The 20,623-nt window shown below is 50.2% G+C and overlaps 1 protein-coding gene and 1 long non-coding RNA gene across 2 annotated transcripts in view; both read left to right on the forward strand.

Annotated features, from left to right (window-relative positions):
- The window catches only part of KLHL29 (kelch like family member 29), a 257,953-nt gene that overhangs the window by 220,288 nt on the left and 17,042 nt on the right, over positions 1 to 20,623 (forward strand). The window contains exon 6 of the mRNA XM_049784506.1: positions 17,058 to 17,196. Coding sequence (XP_049640463.1) covers positions 17,058 to 17,196 — 139 coding nt within the window. The remainder of the gene's footprint in view (positions 1 to 17,057; positions 17,197 to 20,623) is intronic.
- Positions 3,527 to 3,825, forward strand: LOC126024061 (uncharacterized). Its single transcript, XR_007500873.1, has 3 exons — positions 3,527 to 3,561; positions 3,661 to 3,697; positions 3,798 to 3,825. It is a non-coding gene; the product is annotated as an uncharacterized LOC126024061 (long non-coding RNA).

Here is a 20,623-nt window from a genome sequence, read left to right on the forward strand (position 1 = left end):
CTTCAGAGCCTGGTTCCAGGAATGCACAGCAAATGTGCTTGTAGGAAGATGTAAGGGAGCCAGACCCCCCACTATCTGCTCTACCTCCCTATCTGAGAATCTCTGAGGTTTGGGGACACTTGAGTCCATAGAAGGAGAGTCATGGCTCAGCCTGGCATAAAGAAGAGCTCCGGGGTTAAAGAACCCCAGACCCCGGATTCTTGGCTCTTCACACTCAGCCTCCCTGGCCTGCTACTGGAACCATCCCCCTAGCAACCCACTGACACTGCCCAGAGGTCTCAGCTTTTCTTCCCCTCAATGTCACCTGCTCCTCAGGGCTCTTTTCTGCATCTGCATCTGCACCCCCTCTTCCTGGCCTCTCGCCACTCCCAACTTTAAAGAGAGAACAGCTTCTGGAAGTGCATCCCACAAGGCCTCCTGCCCTGGCAAACACCCCAACCAAAGTCCTGGGTAGTCCTCATTTCTCACTGCACACCTTGCAATGGGGACCACTACCACCCCACCACACCCTGGATGGTCCCCTGAATCATTGCCCAACAACCTGCTCACATAAGCATCTGTACTCGCACCCACACTCACACCTTCCTAAAGCCTTGTGCTACTTGCTGAAGACTCTCCCAGACTCCAGCACCAGCCTAGAGCTACTGGGATTTTCCCTTGTCTACCTCCTTTATCCAAACAGGAGGCTCCCAAGACAGAGACTGGGCCAGTATCCAGTTGGTTGGACCCAACAGGAAACAGGCTATGTCTGACCAGAAGTCTGCTGAGGTTCCGTTCACCGAAGGTAGGGCTCTTGTCAGCCCTAGTCCCCATCACCTTCTCTATCAGCCAGCACTGTACTCATCTCTTCATTTTCCTAAACATGTTCCCACAGAGCTGAGAGAGCCTGTCCCAAGTATGACCTCCACGGTCCAAGTGGGGACCCCAGAAACTATCCCCTGACCCGCTATAGGTGCCAAACTGAAACCCTCTGTGGAACAACAGACAACTTTGGGGTCTGTCCTAGAGAATTAGAGAAAAGAGGAGAGACCGTCCCAGTAGGAGCCAGTTCTCACAGCAAAATGGGGAAAGGGGATCAAATAATCATATTCCCCAAGACCAATATGTACTCAACCTGCCTCAGCTCCAAAGGTGTAGTCCCTGGACCTGCTAAGTGCTATGACTTGGAGCACCCAGGCCTGGGGGTAGGGGGGCTAGGGGAGGTAAATAGTGTGGGGTTCAGAAGTGTTCAATCCCCAGACTAGGTCACATACCTGGCAAGAGATGGCCATATGTCTCCAGGAGTAGAGATCTCCTTAGTGACCCTTGTCCTGGAAAATGACCAGTCCTGGCTCCCCAGGGAAGAAGAAAAGAAATGATGAATCATTGCTCCTAAAGTCATTTGCAGGAAGCTCCAAAAGCACCTGCAATTAAAAAGCTTTGTCCCAGCGTGACAGCCCCAGACAACCTGGGAGCCAGCTGGGCCACTCCTGCCCTTGAGAAGTGCCAAGGTTGCTGAGCTGCTTCTAGCAGTCTTGGGTGGAACATTCTGGTCTGTTTTGTCCATCACTGGATTCTTTTTTTTTTTTTTCATCACTGGATTCTGAGTGGCGGCACATGCTAGGTGCTTGATAGCTACATGCTAAATGAATGAATGAATGAATGAATGACTATAGGTGCACTACTCACAGTAAGACAACAGTGGCCCTGGGGGACAGCAAGGGTGAGAATTTAAGGGGTGGAACAGCCAGAACAAGGTCCAGAAGTGGCTCCTGGACTTAGGTCATCTTTAGACACAAGTCACCCTCGGAAGTTGTCTTCAGTCAGACTTCGCGTCTGTCATTCTGCCCTGGCTCACTTTTCTCTCTTGAGAGCTTATGCGGGACTTAGCCCAATTGTCACCCATGGGCACTAGCTCTTGGAGAGCTCCCTGCTCTGTGCAGACCACAACGTGCTCCTGGGTAGTGAACAGAGCTCCTTCTCTTGGGGACTTACTGTCACCCCAGTGTAGCTTCTAATCTCTGGCAGTTCAGTTTACCAGTTCCACTTGGGGTACCAACTCCACTCAGGATGCCTTATTTGTTTTTCCTCCCTGTCAGAAAGCGAAACCCATTGGCTGTTATCTCAACCCTCCCAGAAACCCAGCAAGTTCTAGAATCAACTCTTGGACTTTGCCTGTGTCCTGTCCATCTCCTCCAACTTAGTGATGGTCCCTCCTACCCAACCCTGGTTCCTCCCACCCAACTTTGGTCCAGCCGAAGGATCTCACCCAATGGGCCCCACATACCAGCCCTCCTGCCAGCAGTCTCCACCACCAACTTCCCCTCCTTTGCCAACACCACAACAATTAAACTACTCTTGGGACCCCAACCCTACCTTGCCAAGTGCCTCAAAATTCTTCTGAGCTCTAGGACAGGCACTTCCCTGCCCAGAGAAAGGAATCTAGGATATACGGGCGGGGGGGGGGGGGATGGGGAGGCAGAATATAGTGGCTGTTTAATAAAACTCTAAAGTCTCCACCCGAGTGATAGTCTGAGATCCTGTGTTTGCTCCTAGGGATCTCCAAAATAATAGCTAAAACATCCAAAACAAAGGCTTTGAATCAGAGTCCGAGCTTCATTCAAATTTTGGTTCTGCCACTGAGGCCAGAGGAAAGTCTTCTGAGCTTCCTTTTCCTCCTCCTGGGTGACTTGGAGATGATCCATGAAGATTAAAGATCTAATATGACGAGTCCCTCTCGGAGCAGGCGGACGAGTGCAAACTCCTTAGGAACTTTGCAAGGTGCTTGCTGCTTTCTCCTTCCCAATGGTAAATGTGACTCCCATTTCCATGCCCCAAGCTGAGAATGAGCTCATTGCCAGGATTGGCTTGAGAAAGGACATCAGAAATGCTTAAGAGCTGAGATGTAGTCAAAGTGCCCCTGGGAGCTGGCGCTTTCCATGCAATTCTTGGAAACGTGCTTTCCAAGCAATGCTTGAGTGATAAAAACCCCAGAGCACCAACTGGTGTGGCCTCTGAATAACACACACACACACACACACACACACACACACACACTGGATAGTTCCTGCCCTTTGGGAAATAAACCACAAAGACGCTGCTTTCCTCTATTCTAGCAATTCTAATATTTGGGTGCTATTCATCTGTAGGAAAAGTGCAGGTCAAGGTGGCAAGAGGGGTGTGTCTATAGGCTCCACCCCCTGGTACTAGGCCCCGCCCCTAGAGCTGTAGCAGGTCAAGACCCAGCCCACTGTCTGCATCGCTAGGTTACAAGAGGGGAGTGTCTGTAGCCCCGCCCCTGAGTCAGGCCACGCCCCCAGAGCTGTAGGCCAAGGCCCAGCCCACTGGCTGCATCACTAGGCTGCAAGAGGGGCGTGTCCTCAGGCCCCGCCCTCCAATGGTAGGTCCCGCCCCCGGGGAGCTGTGACAGATCAAGGCCCAGCCCACTGGCTGCATCACTAGGTAGCAGGAGGGGCGTGTCTATAGGCTCCTCCCCCTGGTGCTAGCCCCCGCCCCTTTGTGGCAGTCCCTGCCCCTAGAGCTGTAGCAAGTCAAGACCCAGCCCACTGGATGCATCGCTGGGTTACAAGAGGGGCGTGTCTACAGACCCCGCCCCCTGAATCAGACCACGCCCCCAGAGCTGCCACAGGTCAAGGCCCAGCTCACTGGCTGCATCACTAGGCTGCAAGAGGGGCGTGTCCTCAGGCCCCGCCCCCTGGTGGTAGGTCCCGCCCCTGGAGCTGTGACAGATCAAGGCCCAGCCCACTGGCTGCATCACTCGGTCTCGAGAGGGGCGTGTCTACAGGCCACGCCCCCAGTGTCAGGCCACGCCCCCAGAGCTGTCACACATGCAGTCCCGAAGGGACCAGGAGGTTCCCATGCAAAGCATCAGCCGACTGGGGGCCCACACGTCTGCAATGGAACATTTGCATATGCGCAGGCTGGATATTTATAACTTCTCTTCAGCCAGTTCCAAGTTATTGATGTCTTAAAGTGACTTTAATCTGAGCCTTCTTTTCTTCAAATGGGCTTTTGATTTCCGGAGTTGATATTATACATGGCTGTAAGCTATTGACTGAGCGATGGCCGTTGTGTTTTCGATGTGCTGAGGCTGAAAATCGGCGTTATAAATAAACTTCCTCTGGTAGAATCATTATAAAGCACAAGCAGCAGAAATTTATGGAAAGAACAGATTAAATGCTTAGACTTAAATTCTTCAGTGCTGCTTGCCCCTAAACTGCTGTGTCTGGAGTTTGGGCTTGCTGATTCAGGTGGAGAGAAAAAAAAAAAAAATCAAACGGACACATCGCTTGTCGGTGCATTTTTACTATGATCTATTGTGCTGCCAAAAGAGAAAGCTCAAAAGCTGCCATTGATAATCCTGGTTTAAAACTTGGAGCATAAATTATTAAGACATGTCGTTTCTTTTCTGTTGGGGACTGGGGCGTGCAACACAGTCAAGAAATATAACATCAATATGTGCTTATGCATTGTAATGTGGGACATTTTTATGCCCGTAATAAAACATTCCACCTACAACTATGTTTATGAAAGCAACAGATAGGAAGATCCATAATGCCACTTAATAGAGTTAATCACCTCCCATAGGGATACTTTAAAAGACTTTTTATTACATGTGGAAAAGCTCTGACCATAATTAATCCATGGCACACTGTCAGGTGCCAGTCAGAGGGCTGAGGCAGCAACAAGAACACATTGGAACATAGCGTCGAGCAGGGGCTCAGGCCTTCCTCCAGTTGTCTGAGCTCCAGGTCATAAATCTGGACTCTTGACTCTGTGTCAAACATTGGCCGGGGTGCTTGGTGCTGAATTTTATTTTTGAGCGCTAGATGTAAATTCTGGGGTGGTGCTGGTCTCTAAGTTCTAGACTCTCATTTTCAACTTCGGGGCACCCCTACCCTGGTCTTGAGTGAGGTGTATAGTATACACCTATACTTTATGTATTCACAGAAACAGATAAAGGGGTCTGAGCGCTAACTGACTGCCTTATCCCATGTGCCCTCTAGATGCACTATACTTAGTCCAAAGTGGACCCTCATGGACAGACGCCAGACCCCAGCAATACTCACCTACCTGCCCATGACCCCCAACATACCTCTCTCCTTCCGATATTATCACCTTTATCTCCATGCTCCTGTACCTCACAGCTACTGGGGGTAGGAGCCACAGGACTCTGCAAGTGGCTCTGAAAGCCCAAGAGGTGAAAGGCCAGCCTGAAGCCATTGTAGAATAAATCTGCTCTGTGCAACACTAGCTTTAAGGCCACACAGTGAGCGGGCAGTGGGAGAGAGCCCTGAGCTCCCTCTAACCCTGACCCTCCCCACCGCCAGACTCTTTCTGGTGTGCAAGTCTTTGCTCCTAGAAAGTTAGAGGAACAAGAAGGAAGAGGGTGTGTAGGGCAGAGCCCATCCAGCTGCTTCCCAAGACATCAGGGTGACTTGCTGGGTAGGGGGTGTGTGCTGATACCAAAAAGACACCCTGGAGGTGGGTCATCAGATCTTGGGTGCTGGGCAGAGACATCACCAAGCTGAGACAGAACAGGCCTGAACTGGAATTCATGTGTATTCCTATCCCTTCTCTCAAGAAGCATTCCTCGGGGCCGGAGCAGTGGCTCAGCGGTAGGGCACTTGCCTTGCACACGACTGACCTAGGACGGACCTCAGTTCGATTCCCCCGCATCCCATTTGGTCCCCCAAGCAAGGTGTGATTTCTGAGCGCATAACCAGAAGTAACCCCCGAGCGTCACCGGGTGTGGCCTAAAAACCAAAAAAAAAAAAAAAAAAAGGAATTCCCCCTTCCACCAGCACCAGAATGTGGTTTCTTTTTGATGGTAGAGGGGCCTTCTTCCAACAGAGGCTATGCATGGGACCCCTGGTGAGAGGCACTGAATATCTCTGCTCTCCTGAAGACAAGCCCTTTTAACCCCAATACCTGAATCACCCCAAGAGCTGAGCAAAAGCAAGTAGGAACATGGAGGAAGAAGCTCTGTTTATCCTGTATGGGGACACAGCTTCCCTCTCTCTTCCTGGAACCTCCCAAGAGTTGATGGCCTCTACCTCTCTAGAGACTCAAGGACTCATGTCACTCCAGGGCCTCCCACTTTCCCCACCCCCAATGCCAAGGTCAGTTCTCAGGGGATCGTCACTGTATTATCCCAGTTCCCTCTTTGTGGGGGGTGGAGACCACCTCCAAACTGCACAGCAGTAGAGCAACAAGCCTGGCACAGAAGAGTGTGCCCAGCAGGAGGAGGCTTTAGTGAGTGTGGAGTCTGTAGAAAAGGAAAAGTGGGAGTATTTTTTTGGGGGGAGGCTTTGGCATCTCTCAGAAGACCAGGGAAGGATGCATACTAGAACTGGAGCTGTCGTCAGCTTCCCCTGAGAAATCGGAGAGAGGCAAGATGAGTTTTCTGCAGAAATTTGGGATCTTCCAGAGGCTTCTGTCAGTGAGCTGTGGGGGGACGGTACCTATTGCAGAGGTCTGAGCTACCTGCTGGCTGGGCCAGAGTTCAAGGCAGCCTGGGCCCTGATGGGCAGAGTTGCCAACACTCATAGGCTCCACCCAGTCTCAAGCCCCGCCCCATACCATCAGGCACCTCCCAGTTGTCATCAAGCCACGCCCACCACCCCAGGTCCCGCCCAGTCAACTTTAAGGCCTTCCCACCATTTTCAGTCCTTGCCCAGCCAGCTGCCCTCTAAACATCTTCACTTTCTCTGCTCACAGACCCAGTGGCTTTGGAGGGTGCCCTCACCCCCCAGGCAGCTGCTCCTTGTGCTCCCCGCAATCGAGCCTCTGGCCTAGAGTGAGGCCCAAGTTTGCAGGGGAAGGGACTTGGGTGCACCCCAGTGGGGGAGGAAAATGGGGAGCACATAGGATGAGTTTGCTAGTAGAGACGTCTGTTCATGGAGGTCAGGATACCACCTGTCATTAACCCGGGCACCCTGCCCGCAGTTCTCACCAAGAAATCATAGGCAGCTGTTTGCAGGCGGGTGAGTGATTTGCTAGGGCCACAGGAATATTTGCATAAACATATGTATGAAAGTGTGTGTTTATTCGCATTCATTTGCATACGTCGCTGTTTCCTTGAGCCGCCATTTCTTAATTTTTTAATTTTTTTTCCCCTTCAATAAATTTCTTTGAGCTCTGAGTTATAGACCTGGACACTCTGAGAACATAAACAACACAGACCAATCAAATCAGCAATGTGGTCTTGAGACCACTGTGCCCTCCCATCACCATTTTCTGGGGACCTTTTAGAACTCGGGTGCATCCCACACTATGAAATCAGAAACTCTTGGCTCCCGGCCCAAGCCTCAGTTGTTTGTCTGCATCTAGGGGGGCCTGATGCGAGGAAAAGGATGAGGAAGACTCTTGAGGCAGGTCGTGTCAGTGGCCATACTGAGGGGTCTGGGAACCCTGGGAATTCTGGGGTGTCTGGGCCAGGATGGGTCTCCCACTCTCAGGTCACACACTGTTTGAAGCCATCCATGCAGAGACTCCCAGCAGTCCCTGGGGCAGGGGTGGCCAGTGCAGATCTCTGGGCTGTGCTGTGGGGAGCACCTGGTCCCCTGAACTTTGAGATGACCTCCAAGCTGTTGATTTCCTCCCTGCCCAGATGCCCAGCTGGGCCACTTTGGAGGAGAAGCCAAATGTGATAGATGGTGCTAGCCCTGCCACTTCCCACTATTTATCTCTCCAGGTTTAAAGAGAGACGACGTTAGAACTGAGGTTGCTCTTCCTTCCTTCCTTCCTTCCTTTCTCTTTCTTCCTTCCTTCCTTTCCCTTTCTTCCTTCCTTTCCCTTTCTTCCTTTCTTCCTTCCTTTCTCTTCCTTCCTTCCCTTTCTTCCTTTTCTTTCTTTCTTTCTTTCTTTCTTTCTTTCTTTCTTTCTTTCTTTCTTTCTTTCTTTCTTTCTTTCTTTTTTTCTTTATTTCTTCCTTCCTTCCTTCATTCTCTCCTTCATTTCTTTCTTCCTTCTTTCCTTCTCTTTCTTTCAGTTTTCTGTTTTGGGGCCACACCCAGTGATATTTAGGGGTTACTCCTAGCTATGCACTCAGAAATCGCTCCTGGCTTGGGGTATTGGGGGATCATATGGGTCACCAGGGATAAAACTCAGGTCTGTCCTGGGCAGCCGCGTACAAGGCAAATGTCCTTCTCCTGTACTATCGCTCTGCCTCCTTTTCTTTCTTTTTTTTCTTTTTTTTTTTTTTTGGCCACATCCAGCTGAGCCCAGGGCTTATTTTTGTGCTCAAGGATCTCACCTGGCAGGGTTCAGGGGATCATTTGTGGTATAGGGGATTGGAACCACCACAAATGTCCTAACTAAATGCTGTACTATCTCTGTTACCCTCTCAGGTGCATCGCTTTTTTTTGTTTGTTTGTTTGTTTGTTTGTTTTTATAGTGGGTGCTCCCAGGGAAGGTGCTAGAAAGGCCTGGTGTCCCTTCGTGCAATGTTCTACATCATTTTGCACCCCCACGCATACCCATGACCTCTCCCTCTGTCTGCCCCAACCCATCAATCACAGGCCCCGTGTTCTGAGTCCAGGACCTTCCATGGGCTCTTCTGCTATTGGAATGTTTCTAAGCCATACTCTCAGGGAACAGCCCTGTCTCCCCAGCTATCAGCTCATATCTCCCATCCACAATCCCTTCTCTGGCCCAGTCAGACTTCCCTGACTAGCCTTCCCTCCATAACTTACCTTCAAAACTAGTTCTAAGCAAGGCTTTTCTGAGCTCTGACCAAAGAAAGCCTAGGCCTGCCCCTACCCCAGAATCCTCCTGTCTCCTCCTGCAGCCATGAACACAATCTGGGCACACTTACATGTCTTCCTAAGGGACACAAAGGAACAATTGCACCCTGACAGAAGAGCAGAGATTGAAGGGACAAAAGCACCCTCAGAAAGATGCTGGGGACTGATCAGCTGGCAGCCCCAAAACTCAAGCCCCTCGCCATTGGGATCTACCTTTGCTAGGACAGATAAGATCCCTTCTGAGTTGTTGGGGAACTCCACGACCTCTCCAGCGCCAAGTGGTGGTGCTGAGAAAAGTCTTCCACTAGTAGGTCTTCTTGAGCTGATTGCAGCTGCGTTGGGCATAAGATTGATCCATCCAGGCTCCATCCCTTAAAGAAGCCTTTACTTGATCACCAAGAGGGAGCCAGCTTGGACCCCCTTCCATCTATTCCCCCACCCAGTTGAGTTCTGGAACTTGACTCTGGAACTCCTGTGCCCTGGAGTTCTGAAACTCCTGTCCCCTGGGGCACATGCCCTCTTTACCCACAGGTTCCCCCTGAGGTTTGGAGAGGAGAAAGTGACCTCAGGGGTGATGAACCCCAGACACCTCCAGAAGGCAGTATTTACACTTGGCCTTAGTAGGGGGGAACAGGATGCTCTGAACAAAGACAGCATGTCATGCCCAGAGCAGCTTGCGGGGGCCTCCGCATTTCACCCTCAACCTGTGTTCCCTTCAGGCAGCCAGATCTCATCACACCAAGAAAACTCTAGGATCAGGGAGAGAGCTCAGACAACTACAGCCTCGGCCTGACATACCTGAGGCATGAGGTCCATTGCAGGCACTGCACCTGCCCCTGCATCACTGGGTATGGCCCCAGAGCCCTCCCCACACCGTACCCCATCTGGGCCTGAGTGGTATCCATGGGCCAGCCTGAGCAGCTCACCAGCAGGATGGGAGAGCTGGACTCTTGGGTCATTTTGGTTTCCTGCACATCTGCCCTCACACACATCTCCTTGCTGACAGATGACTGTTACAGGGGGGACACAGCTGGGACAAGGGGAGGTTTATCACCTCAATCTGATTTCAATGCAGGGGGGCTGCCCTCTGTCCTGTCCACCTTACTCAGTCTTCCACTCTGTCCAGCACTAGGTTTCCACCCAGGGGATCACCTCCTACATCCAGAATAGACGGGTCCCCAAATTCAGGGCAGCACCAGGACCTAGGTGACCTTTTCTTCACCAATGTCCCCAACTTCCCATCCACCACCCTAGCTGCCCCCTTGCAGCTACAAATTTACTTCAGGTTGTTGGTTACAGTACAAAAGTAAGTGGGATTATCAAAACTTAGATCAACAAGGGTCCATTTGAAATAAATTTTCTATCTCTCCATGGTTTGACTAAAGTTGGTATCTAAGGATTTACTAGGCTGTGGTTGGTGCTAGTTGAGTCTTCTGTGTTATTCTTTAGGCCTACTGGGCTAGGGAGATTACTTTGGAACTTTCCCATCAGGTTTCCTGTGACAATACTGGGTTGACACTACTGGGTTAATACAACATTGAGTTGTTGACCACACAATCCAGGGTTTATAGATCTGAAACAAATTTGGTGGTTTGAAAGTTTGAGAAGCTGGGTCCTTTCTGTGGGAGGGTGTAGGGGATGGTATTGGCCTGCTGTAGTTTATGCCAAAAGGGGAATCTACTGATTCCCTGTCAGTGAAAAGCTGACACTACTATACTATTAGCATGTTCAAGTCCAGGATGCTATAGATCTATAGATCTGAAAACAAATTTGGTGGTTTGGCAGTTTAATAAGGTTAATGAGGTTTAATAAGGTTATAGAGTTTGGCCAGTTCTGTATGAGGGTGTAGGGCAGGGGTCTCAAACTCACGGCCCACGGGCCGCAAACGGCCCTTCGTACAACATTTTGTGGCCCTGCCCTAGAGGAATCTTTTTTTGTTTTGTTTTGTTTTAGTTGTTTGGATCACACCCCCCAATGTTCAAGGCTTACTACTGACTTTTCACTCAAGGATCACCCCAACTTTGCCTCCTGCAGCCCCCAGGTAAATTGAGTTTGAGACCCCCGGTGTAGGGTATGGTGCTGGACTGCTATGGTTTATTCAGAAAGGGTCTGCAAACACACACACACACACACACACACACACACACACACACACTTTCTGAGAATGTCCAAGAGGGATCAGCCTCAATCAGACTCTGAGGGAAGGGTCAGCAGCCATTATTTTCTCTTGGAGCTTGATAGAGGAGTTGGGCCGTTTTTGTGCCAGGAAGATGGCAGGTGTGGGCAGAGACTGCCAATTTTCTCATGGTAGGAGTGGGTTTAGCCCATCCCCATTCCAACAATATCCCAGAGGGGGCCAGAATAGTACAGCAGGTAGAACACTTGCCTTACATATGGCCAACCTGAGTCCTATCCTTGGCATCCAATATAATCCCCAAAGCACAAACAGGAGTAATTACTGAGCAAAGTGCCAGGAATAAGCCCTGAACATCCCTGGATGTGACTCAAAAAAACATAAATTATTCCAGAGTTTTTAACCATAGTGGTCCCAAAACTTTTTTTTTCAGTTAAATAATTTTTTAAATTTATTTAAACACCTTAATTACATACATGATTGTGTTTGGGTTTCAGTCATGTAAAGAACACCACCCATCACCAGTGCAACATTCCCATCACCAATGTCCCAAGTCTCCCTCCTCCCCACCCGACCCCCGCCTGTACTCTAGACAGGCTCTCCATTTTCCTCATACATTCTTGTTATTAGGACAGTTCAAAATGTAGTTATTTCCCTAACTAAACTCATCACTATTTGTGGTGAGCTTCCTGAGGTGAGCTGGAACTTCCAGCTCTTTTCTCTTTTGTGTCTGAAAATTATTATTACAAGGGTATCTTTCATTTTTCTTAAAACCCATAGATGAGTGAGACCATTCTGCGTTTCTCTCTCTCTCTCTCTCTCTCTCTGACTTATTTCACTCAGCATAATAGATTCCGTGTACATCCATGTATAGGAAAATTTCATGACTTCATCTCTCCTGACAGCTGCATAATATTCCATTGTGTATATGTACCACAGTTTCTTTAGCCATTCGTCTGTTGAAGGGCATCTTGGTTGTTTCCAGAGTCTTGCTATGGTAAATAGTGCTGCAATGAATATAGGTGTAAGGAAGGGGTTTTTGTATTGTATTTTTGTGTTCCTAGGGTATATTCCTAGGAGTGGTATAGCTGGATCGTATGGGAGCTCGATTTCCAGTTTTTGGAGGAATCTCGGTCCCAAAACTTTTAAGAAGAAAACTGTAGCTGACATTCTGAAAAATGCTCCAACTAGAAATTAACCCTCTTCATCTTTGCAGAGACAGGAATGGCCACATATTGCTCAGGAAGAGACAAGTCATGTCACCAGCCTTGGATAGCCGGACAGGCTGGCAACTCGGCCTGATAACTATACTTGGGGTGCCAACTCCCTAGCAGAGCAGAGACAGGAATTTCCACTTTATCACCAGCACACCAGCTCCTTTTGTGATGTGCTTCCAGGACCCTCATTCTTCCTTTTTAGAGACCCCAATTTCCTGGAATAATTCAATTCACTTCCCCCGCCAGAGACTTGAGACTGGAGCTGGTGCAATCTCCAAGAGCCCACATTCTTCTGACTCAAGCTAAATGTGGAGGCCCACTGGTGGCTCAATGTAGGTCCTACTGGGTAGGACCTTTGTAGGAGGAGGAGAGGAGCCTGTCTGGCCCTCTAGCCCTCTAGCCCACCCTCCCCAAGCTGCAATGGCCCTTCTATGCAGTAGTCACAGAAACTGGGTCCAGGTCATCATCCATCACCCTTTCTCACCTCAGAGCTGACTCTTCCTCAGGCATGTGTCACTCCACACTGTGCCCTCAGCTCAGGGTGACATTCTCTGGGTGTGCATCACGCCATCAGCACTGAGCTCTCTCCATCTATTTCATGACTCTTCTGAGTTCATCCTTTTTTTTCTGGTCCTTTATCAAATATGTGTCATAGATACCCACAAAATCAGGAGCATTTATCATCTAACTGGGTTCTCAGTCGGGCTCTGAAAAAAAATTATTTGTCCACGTAACCTTTCTTAGGGCTCTGATTTAATGGACTCCGCCACCGCAAAGCCACGGAAACGCGCCGCCTTTTAACAGTTGACATCTCTTCCTCTTTATTACCGCCGCACACAGCCCTTTGGTCCAGCTCGGGCGCAATCATCCGTCTTTGACAAGTCACTCGCGTCGCCGGGTGAAAAATATGTGGATGTTTATCTGCAGCTTCATCCTCACTCTCGGTTCTTTCTGTGGCTTTAAGTCCCCAAAAGAGTGAGTCAGCCCCAATGTCCCTTGCACCACTTGCTGCTGGATCCAAAGAGCCTTACTGGGGGTCAGGGGTACAAGGTGCATTCAAACCTGACCTTGGGGAGGTTTAAAGGAATCTCATTGCAGCACAATCCACAGTAGCCTAAAGAGGGGTGCTTCCCCAACATCTGTTGATGAGTCATGAATAAAGAAAATGGGGTCTTCCATCTCACAGACCCTCGGTCAACCTCGAAGGAGAGGGGACCCTGCAAAACGGGCGCCTTGTGGATGGGAAGTGAGGTGACGTGAGATTTTCTGTTCACTAGCCCATCTGTGTCCACTTAAAGAAGGAAGGTTTCGGGGAGTCAGGACAGCAGAGCAGGGGCTGAGAAGGGCTGGGGAGAATGACGATGGAGGGATGTTTCCCCCATCATATCTCGGTTTTGAAGAGGAACCTTCCAGAGAATGGCCTTGACACTCCAAAGCCCAGGGGCTATGAAGAAAGGGCTGGGCAGGCAAACTTCCCTGTACCTACATAAGGTCAGCAAAGAAGTCCGTGTCCCCAGGAAGTTCTCTGAGTCCTGGTGTACTCCTACCTTCTCCACCTGCCCCTATTATCTGTTATTGTATCTCAAAGTGGATGGGACAGAACCATGTCGGGGAAAGTAGTAGCCTCAGTTGCAACTAGGGGGGCATATATTGGGGCCTCCTGAGGATCCCTATGCTCAAGCTTTTACACCTGTATCCAGGAATCTATCAGTGATTCTTAGTCAACCATGTCGTTGGATCAAGATGCAATGCATCTTGGGGATACTTGGGCCACACCAACAGTGTTGGGACACCCCCAAGACAACAGCTGGCAATGTTAAAGGGACTCTAGTGCCAGAAACATGCAGGTGCATGCACTCTGACAGACCTCAGGGAGGACACTCTGTGCTTAAAGGAGTTAGATTCCCAGGGAAGTATTTTTTCGTTTGTTTGTTTCTATAAAAGCCATTAAACACACGAAATTGGGAGCCTCTGAATGGCTGAACATAGAGCCTTAGGTCAAAGATAACTGCACGGCCCGTGGAGGGGCTCAGCTGGTGGGGCCTGGTGTGCTGACCTTGAATAGGAAGCTTGTGGGACTGCCCCTAAAGCTGTCTATCTGGCCTCCCATATGGGTGCTGCTCCCCCAGACTGTTGTGGGAGACCCATGAGGGTCTCAAGAGAAAGAACAAAAGGGAGCCAGGGGCTGTGGCTCACAGCTAGACTTTACCCACATTTATGGTCCAAGCAAGTCCCACAACCAGAGGATACTCAAAAGGTGGGAAAGGAACTACAACCCCCAAGATGCAGGGGATGGGGTGGGCAGCCTAGAGCCTACTCTCTGCCAAGACTGTGCTCAGAGTGGGTATCAGAAAGTAAGCAAAGGGGCTCCTCGCTTGGACACCCCACTCTCTTGCCTCTAGCACCCTTACTTCTCTGGCAAATGTTTGATTCCCTTTGGGAGGGGAGAGATAGGAAATAGAAATAAGCCAACACTCACTGGTGATAAAAGTCTTTGGGGCCCGAGAATAATTTAGGACTAAGGGACTTGCCTTGCACACAGCCAACCCAGGTTTGATCCCCATTACCCCAGAAGGTTCCCCAAACTCCACCAGGAATGTTTTCTGAGCAGAGAGCCAGGAGCAAAACCCTGAGCACTGTCAGGTGTGGCCTCAAAGTAGACAACAACAACAAAAAAAATCATAACCCATAAAATGCTCCAAACCAGGACTTCTTTAACTTCTTCCACTCATGGAAAACACCTTCTCTCCAAGAAATGCAATTGGGGCGAGTGTTGCCGGAAACAGCTCGACTGATGCACCGTATGGCTCATTGTCAATGAATGTTGTTGTGCCTTCAAGAAACTTTCACTATGGCCCAGTCACTATGACTCCCACTTTTCACTTATGCAAACTCAGATGGGACCAAAATCTACCAGGAGTCAAGGAGGAAGTGCAGGCTTCGGGGGTGAAGCACTGGAGAGGGCAGGAAAGGTGGAAGAGGGAGGAAGGAGAAATGGCAGTGAACTGGAATTTAAGGGGCACTGACCAGGGTAAGTGGAAAGGAGCCAGAGGAAGGGGCAGGGAAGGAACCAGCCTGGGAGCTCATGAGGTTGGGTTGTCAGGCCTGACTGGGGTATGGAGCTGGGTTGCTCTTGAGGCCCAGCTCACTCAGTGGTATTTTCTTGGCCGACACTTCATGACCCCACTCTTTTTTTTTTCTTTAAACACCTTGATTACATACATGATTGTGTTTGGGTTTCAGTCATGTAAAGAATCATGATCCCACTCTTTCATGACTCTCTGGAGCTTCTTCCAGAATACCTAGTGCCCAGATGTCATATCCTTATTGTCCGTGAACTCTGCTCTTTGCGAACTGCCTCCTTTGCACACCCCCTGCCACACTCCACTTGGCTGCATGGTGCTGTGTTCTAGTATAGCAACATCTCTGTCCCCATTTCATACACACATACAGCGCCCGGAGCTCTGGGCTTGTCACAGACATATGGGCTCACAGCAGGGCAGGCTCCATGAGCAGCTGCTGCAGCTGGCCCAGGGGACAGAGATGACAGGTCAGATACAGGATAATTCTGGACTATTTGCCAGGGTTCAACACAGACCTGGGGGCTCAAGGTGATGGTGGCAGCCTTGGAGGATGCAGCTCAATTCTGTGAATTCCCCTTCCATTCACCCACCAAAGCACTTTTCTCTAGCTCACCAGCTTGTTTATTCCAGCTCCCAATTTGGGGCTGCTGCTGTCCAGCTTCTGGCTGTGTTTAGGACAAGTTCATTCATTTCAGGGGTGCAAGGAGCTGGCTGGTGAGGGTGGAGCACCTGAAGGATCAACCTCTGGAAGTGAGAGAAACTGAGTGGGATACAGAGATATAGCACAGCAGTAGGGCTTGCAAGCGGCCAACCCAGGACCAACGGTGGTTCAAATCCCGGCATCCCATATGATAACCCCATGCCTGCCAGGAGCGATTTCTGAGCTGAGAGCCAGGAGTAACCCCTGAGTGCCACTGAGTGTGGCCCAAAACACAAAAAAATAAAAATAAAATAAAGAAAAAAAAAAAAAAAGAAACAGTGGTAGGTTCATTCCCTTACCCATCTGAGCTGGGGCTAGGAAAAATTTCTGGCTACTCAGGTCCAAGTCCCTGGGAGGGGGTCAAGCCCAGGTGTCCAGGACAACCAGCAAAGGTAGGTACAAATCAGGGCAGGACTGTTCCAGAGGCCATGCTTGGGACCCCATGGAACTGCAGAGTGGCCCTCACCCCTCCTCAAGAACGATCCCAGAATGCAGGCTGACTGCAGCCCAAAAGTGAAAAAAGGAAAAAAACGGCTCAACAGCCCCCCTTTACGCGTGCTTTCTTGGGGGGGGGGGGTATCTCCAGAAGTTGGTCCATGCGTGGCTGTTTTTGCAAAGTTTGAAATCGCGACTCCTTTGGCCCATGTCAGCCATTGTGACATCTCAGTGCCACGCTGTCCCCAGCATCGCTCCATCGGCACCATTGGCATCGGGAGAGCTTGTCCCGTGGGCCGGGGGTTGTCAGCTATCTGTGGTCATGTATTCTTCATGTCTCCGATCGTCACTGTGGGAACCTGCCCTCCACCCCCCATGCCCGCCTGACCTTTCAATACCTGGGTTTTATTTTTTTCCCCCTTTGATATTTGTTTTCATTTTTGTTTTGGGGTTGTGTATATGCGTGTATGTGTGTGTGTATGGTTTTTTTGTTTTCATTTTTGCTTTTGAAAGTTGTGATTCCTTTGATTCTGTGGCCCCTCCGATTGCTGCCTGTTGACGCATTATGTGTGTGACTTTCTTTAGACTGTCAGTGTAGAGCCAGTCTTGCCAAGAAAACAGTTTCAAGTATTTTCCTTTTTCTCTACTTCTTGGGGGAAATTTTTTTTTAATTAAAAAATTTAAAAGAAAAAGAAAACTCTTAATGGGAACCTGGCCCTGTCTGTCTTCTCTGTTCTGCAGAAATGTTGAAGGAATTGAACCAGCAGCGCAGAGCGAAAGCGTTTACAGACCTGAAAATTGTTGTTGAAGGCAGAGAGTTTGAAGTCCACCAAAATGTTCTAGCTTCCTGCAGCTTGTATTTCAAGGACCTGATTCAAAGGTTTGCCTCCTTCCAGCTGTGCTCGGGTCTGTTCCTTTGTAGGACGCTTGTATGTCGCTTTTCTCCTTCCCTCTCTTGCAGGTTCCTGAAGCGTGACTCCTGTCACAGAGCCAGTAGCCAACTCTCCTCCACCTCCCCTCCCAAGGGCCCTCACACACACAGGCTCAGAGCAGCCACTGCCCCGGCCCAACCCCTACCCCCAGCTGCACAGGCTCCTGGGCCCTCAGCCAGCAGGAGATCCCCACCCCGTTCTGGGGCCCCACACCTCCAGGGGCTCCCCAGCCCTTTCTGAGAGGCAGAGGATGATAGACTCCAAGGAACCGCACACACTCTCCCCACATACCAGGCCAGCACTAGGTCCCGGCCACCATCGCCCCTGCAGTCGATGGTGAACTTAATGCTAGGAAATCGCATCGACCAGCCAGTCCCCTGCCCAGCTCCAGCTCCCCAACCCCATTGGCCAAGAGTCTCGCAGCCAAAGCCTCATTCTCATGCCTGTCTTGACATGCACACACTGAGCCACAGCCAGGGCCTCTGAGCACAGGCCGAGTGTGTCCTAAACACGGCCTTGCGCCTCTGGGCTCCCCGCTCCACCCTCATCCCTGGCTATTTCCACCCAAATGAGTCTTCATGGTGCATGAGCATCTTTTTATTTTTTTTTCCATGACGTTGATTTTTTTTTGTTTTTTAATTTGTCTGCTTCATCCCCTTGCAAAGAAGTCAGGGCCACCTTCTAGCTCCTTAGAGAAGGCAGAGCAGCTGAAGGGCCGGTCCAGGGAACGCTCCTGTTTCTCCCCCATCAGCAGATTAATGCCGCTGCTCCTTTTGCCTTGCAGCCTCTCCGGGGCGGACGCTGAGCCAGGACTGTGCTCAGAGTGGGAGGACAGGACCTCCGCTGGCTTCTCAGTGCCGTGTTTGGACTTGCCAACTAACCCCAGAGTGACTGTGTTTTGTTTCAGGATGGCACCCTGGCTGGCATCTCCTTTCCGATCCGTTGTGTCCTTTCACTTAGAGCTGAGCTGCCCGGCGTGCGAGCCCCTCCCCGCCACGCTGGCCCTGGCCATGCAGGAAGGGGCAGGCTCTTTGTGACTTCCAGCCTTTGGACAGCTCGGGTCTCCCACCCCCAGTGCTTGGGTGCACGCTGTCCGAGCACAGGGGTTGGGGCATGAGCTCTGGGGTGAACGGGGCACGGCCAATGGCTTGTTCATGCCAAGGGAGGTCTTTGTGCTGCCATTCTGGGCCAATTCTGGAACTGGCAGTGACTAGAGCCCAGCCACTGGGTTGCAATAGAAGGAGACCTGAGGTCTTGGAACCTTTTCCAGACCAGCTGCAGAGCACAGAGTGGATGAGAGACAGGGTCAAGTCAGCATGGAATGATGGCTCTGCCCTGGGTGAGAAAGTCATGGGTCCAAGCAGCAAGGAACTCTTGGATTATCCTCAGAGACTATGTAAAACCCAACTCTTTACAGAGAATAGAACACCTCTAGGTGGGAATCAGTGTAGCAAAAGTTTCTTGGATAGACTAAAAAAGAGGAAGAAAGAATATCCTCCCTTTCAGACAAGCGATGGGTTGCCTGGAATGTTCTGGAATGCAAGGAATATTATAGAATATTCTGGAATATTCCAGCAAGCAGTGGATTATTTGAATTTAAAGAGTTTAGACAGAGATAGGTATGAGCAGTGATAAGATAGTATCTCCTGCCCAGAGTTGATTATGAGTTGAGGTGAGAGTCTTGGGCTTAATCTGAGTTTCTGGGAGCCATCTGGAATGGTGAGATAGGGAGCTCCCCTAAAGGTGAGAACTATAGCTGGGCCTCAGTGACCCTGAGGCAAGAGAATGAGTGCTGGAGTGGAAAGTTCAGAGGAGAGGCAGTGCCCAGAGCTAGGAAGCCTGTGACTGCATGTAGGTCAGGTCTACTCTCATGACTCGGTTTCCTCATCTGTGAAACAGGAGGCTGGTGGTTGTCATGATACTTCCTGCCCATTCTGACCCCTTCAGGGATCCATACATGGGTGAGCAGGGCTAGCCCTAGAGAGACTTCCCAGGAGAGAGGTCCACAGGCAGGGAAGGTGCTAAAAAGAGTGTCTGACCCACCAACTCTGAAGGACAGCCATCAAGATAGCATGAAAAATGCATTACCACAGATAGCTGACAACCCGCAACACACATGCCCCACCCCGGTTAATATAAGCCAGGTTTGATCAGAGAGTTTTCTAGAAGCCAAGCAGAGCCCACAGGCAAGCACCCCTACCTCCACCCACATTAGGGATCATGTGACTTTGCAGTAACATGGTATTTTTGGACCCCTTCCAAATCCTAGGGACACATCACTACAAACAAGTCTCCCTGCAGAAAGGAAATCAGACCATGTTAGGAAGGCCTCTCCTTCGGCTCCAAATACACCCCAGGACAGCCAGAAGAAAGCTGTTATCTCCTCCACTCAGCTCAGCAGGAAAGCCAGAGCCACATAAGCTAGTGCCCTCAGGACAACCACAGTCTCACCCACAGTGAAGGAAACCCCATATCTGTGATAGCAATGAGGATAGACAGGGCACACGGGCAACGGGCTCTAAAGAGAGGCTGCGGGCAGTGGCCAAGCTGGAGACAGAGCCTTCAGACAGCAGATCTGCTTCTGTATGACCAGGGAAGGAGGAATAGGGAGCAAGAGCTGGAGCATATTCCAGAAGTGACTTAGGGCTGGGGGTACCAAATGGGAGTTTGGAAGGGTTATAGGGGAGTTTGGAGTAAGGAGACAGGACTTTGAGCATTCCATCTGACTAGCAGTCCCAAGCCTGTCAATTAAGGTCACAAAGCATCCTTCTGTCTATCTCCCATGGGACCCCAAGCTTTTTCATATGTCCTTCTATGGGGAGGCAGCAGCAGCTTCTTTCCCAGCTCATCATGTTCCTCAGATGAGGGTCCTGGGAACCTTCCAGCTATCCCACAAGGCCACGGCCATTAGTTCCCACCGCATAAAAGGCCCACACAAAAGCCCACGGGGCTCATGTCACTGTACTCACAAAAGAACCACAATGCAGTGTGTGGTTTGTACCCAAAGTGTGTGAGGAAGGGAAGTGAATGCTCGGGGTGAACAGCCTGAACAGGTGCACAAAAGGGGAGACACAAAGAATGTGTGTGTCTGTACGTCTGTGTATGCATCTATGTATATTTGTATCTATATCTGTTCATGCATCTTGCTGTCTGTGTGTGCATCTGTGTGTGAATGTGTCTAAGTATAACTACTGTGAGTGTGAATATGTCTGTGTGTGCATGATGTACACCGTGCATTGACCAGCAGTGGGTCTGCCCCAGATGGCCCCAAAGTCATGCGTGGAGACTGTGGAGGCCCACCCTCCACTGGGCTGTCTGAGAGCTCAGAGTCACCAAGGTAGGGAAAGCCACTCCTGCCTCCTTGTCGCTCTGGAC

This window comes from Suncus etruscus, chromosome 12 (assembly GCF_024139225.1).
Source record: "Suncus etruscus isolate mSunEtr1 chromosome 12, mSunEtr1.pri.cur, whole genome shotgun sequence".
Taxonomy (NCBI): domain Eukaryota; kingdom Metazoa; phylum Chordata; class Mammalia; order Eulipotyphla; family Soricidae; genus Suncus; species Suncus etruscus.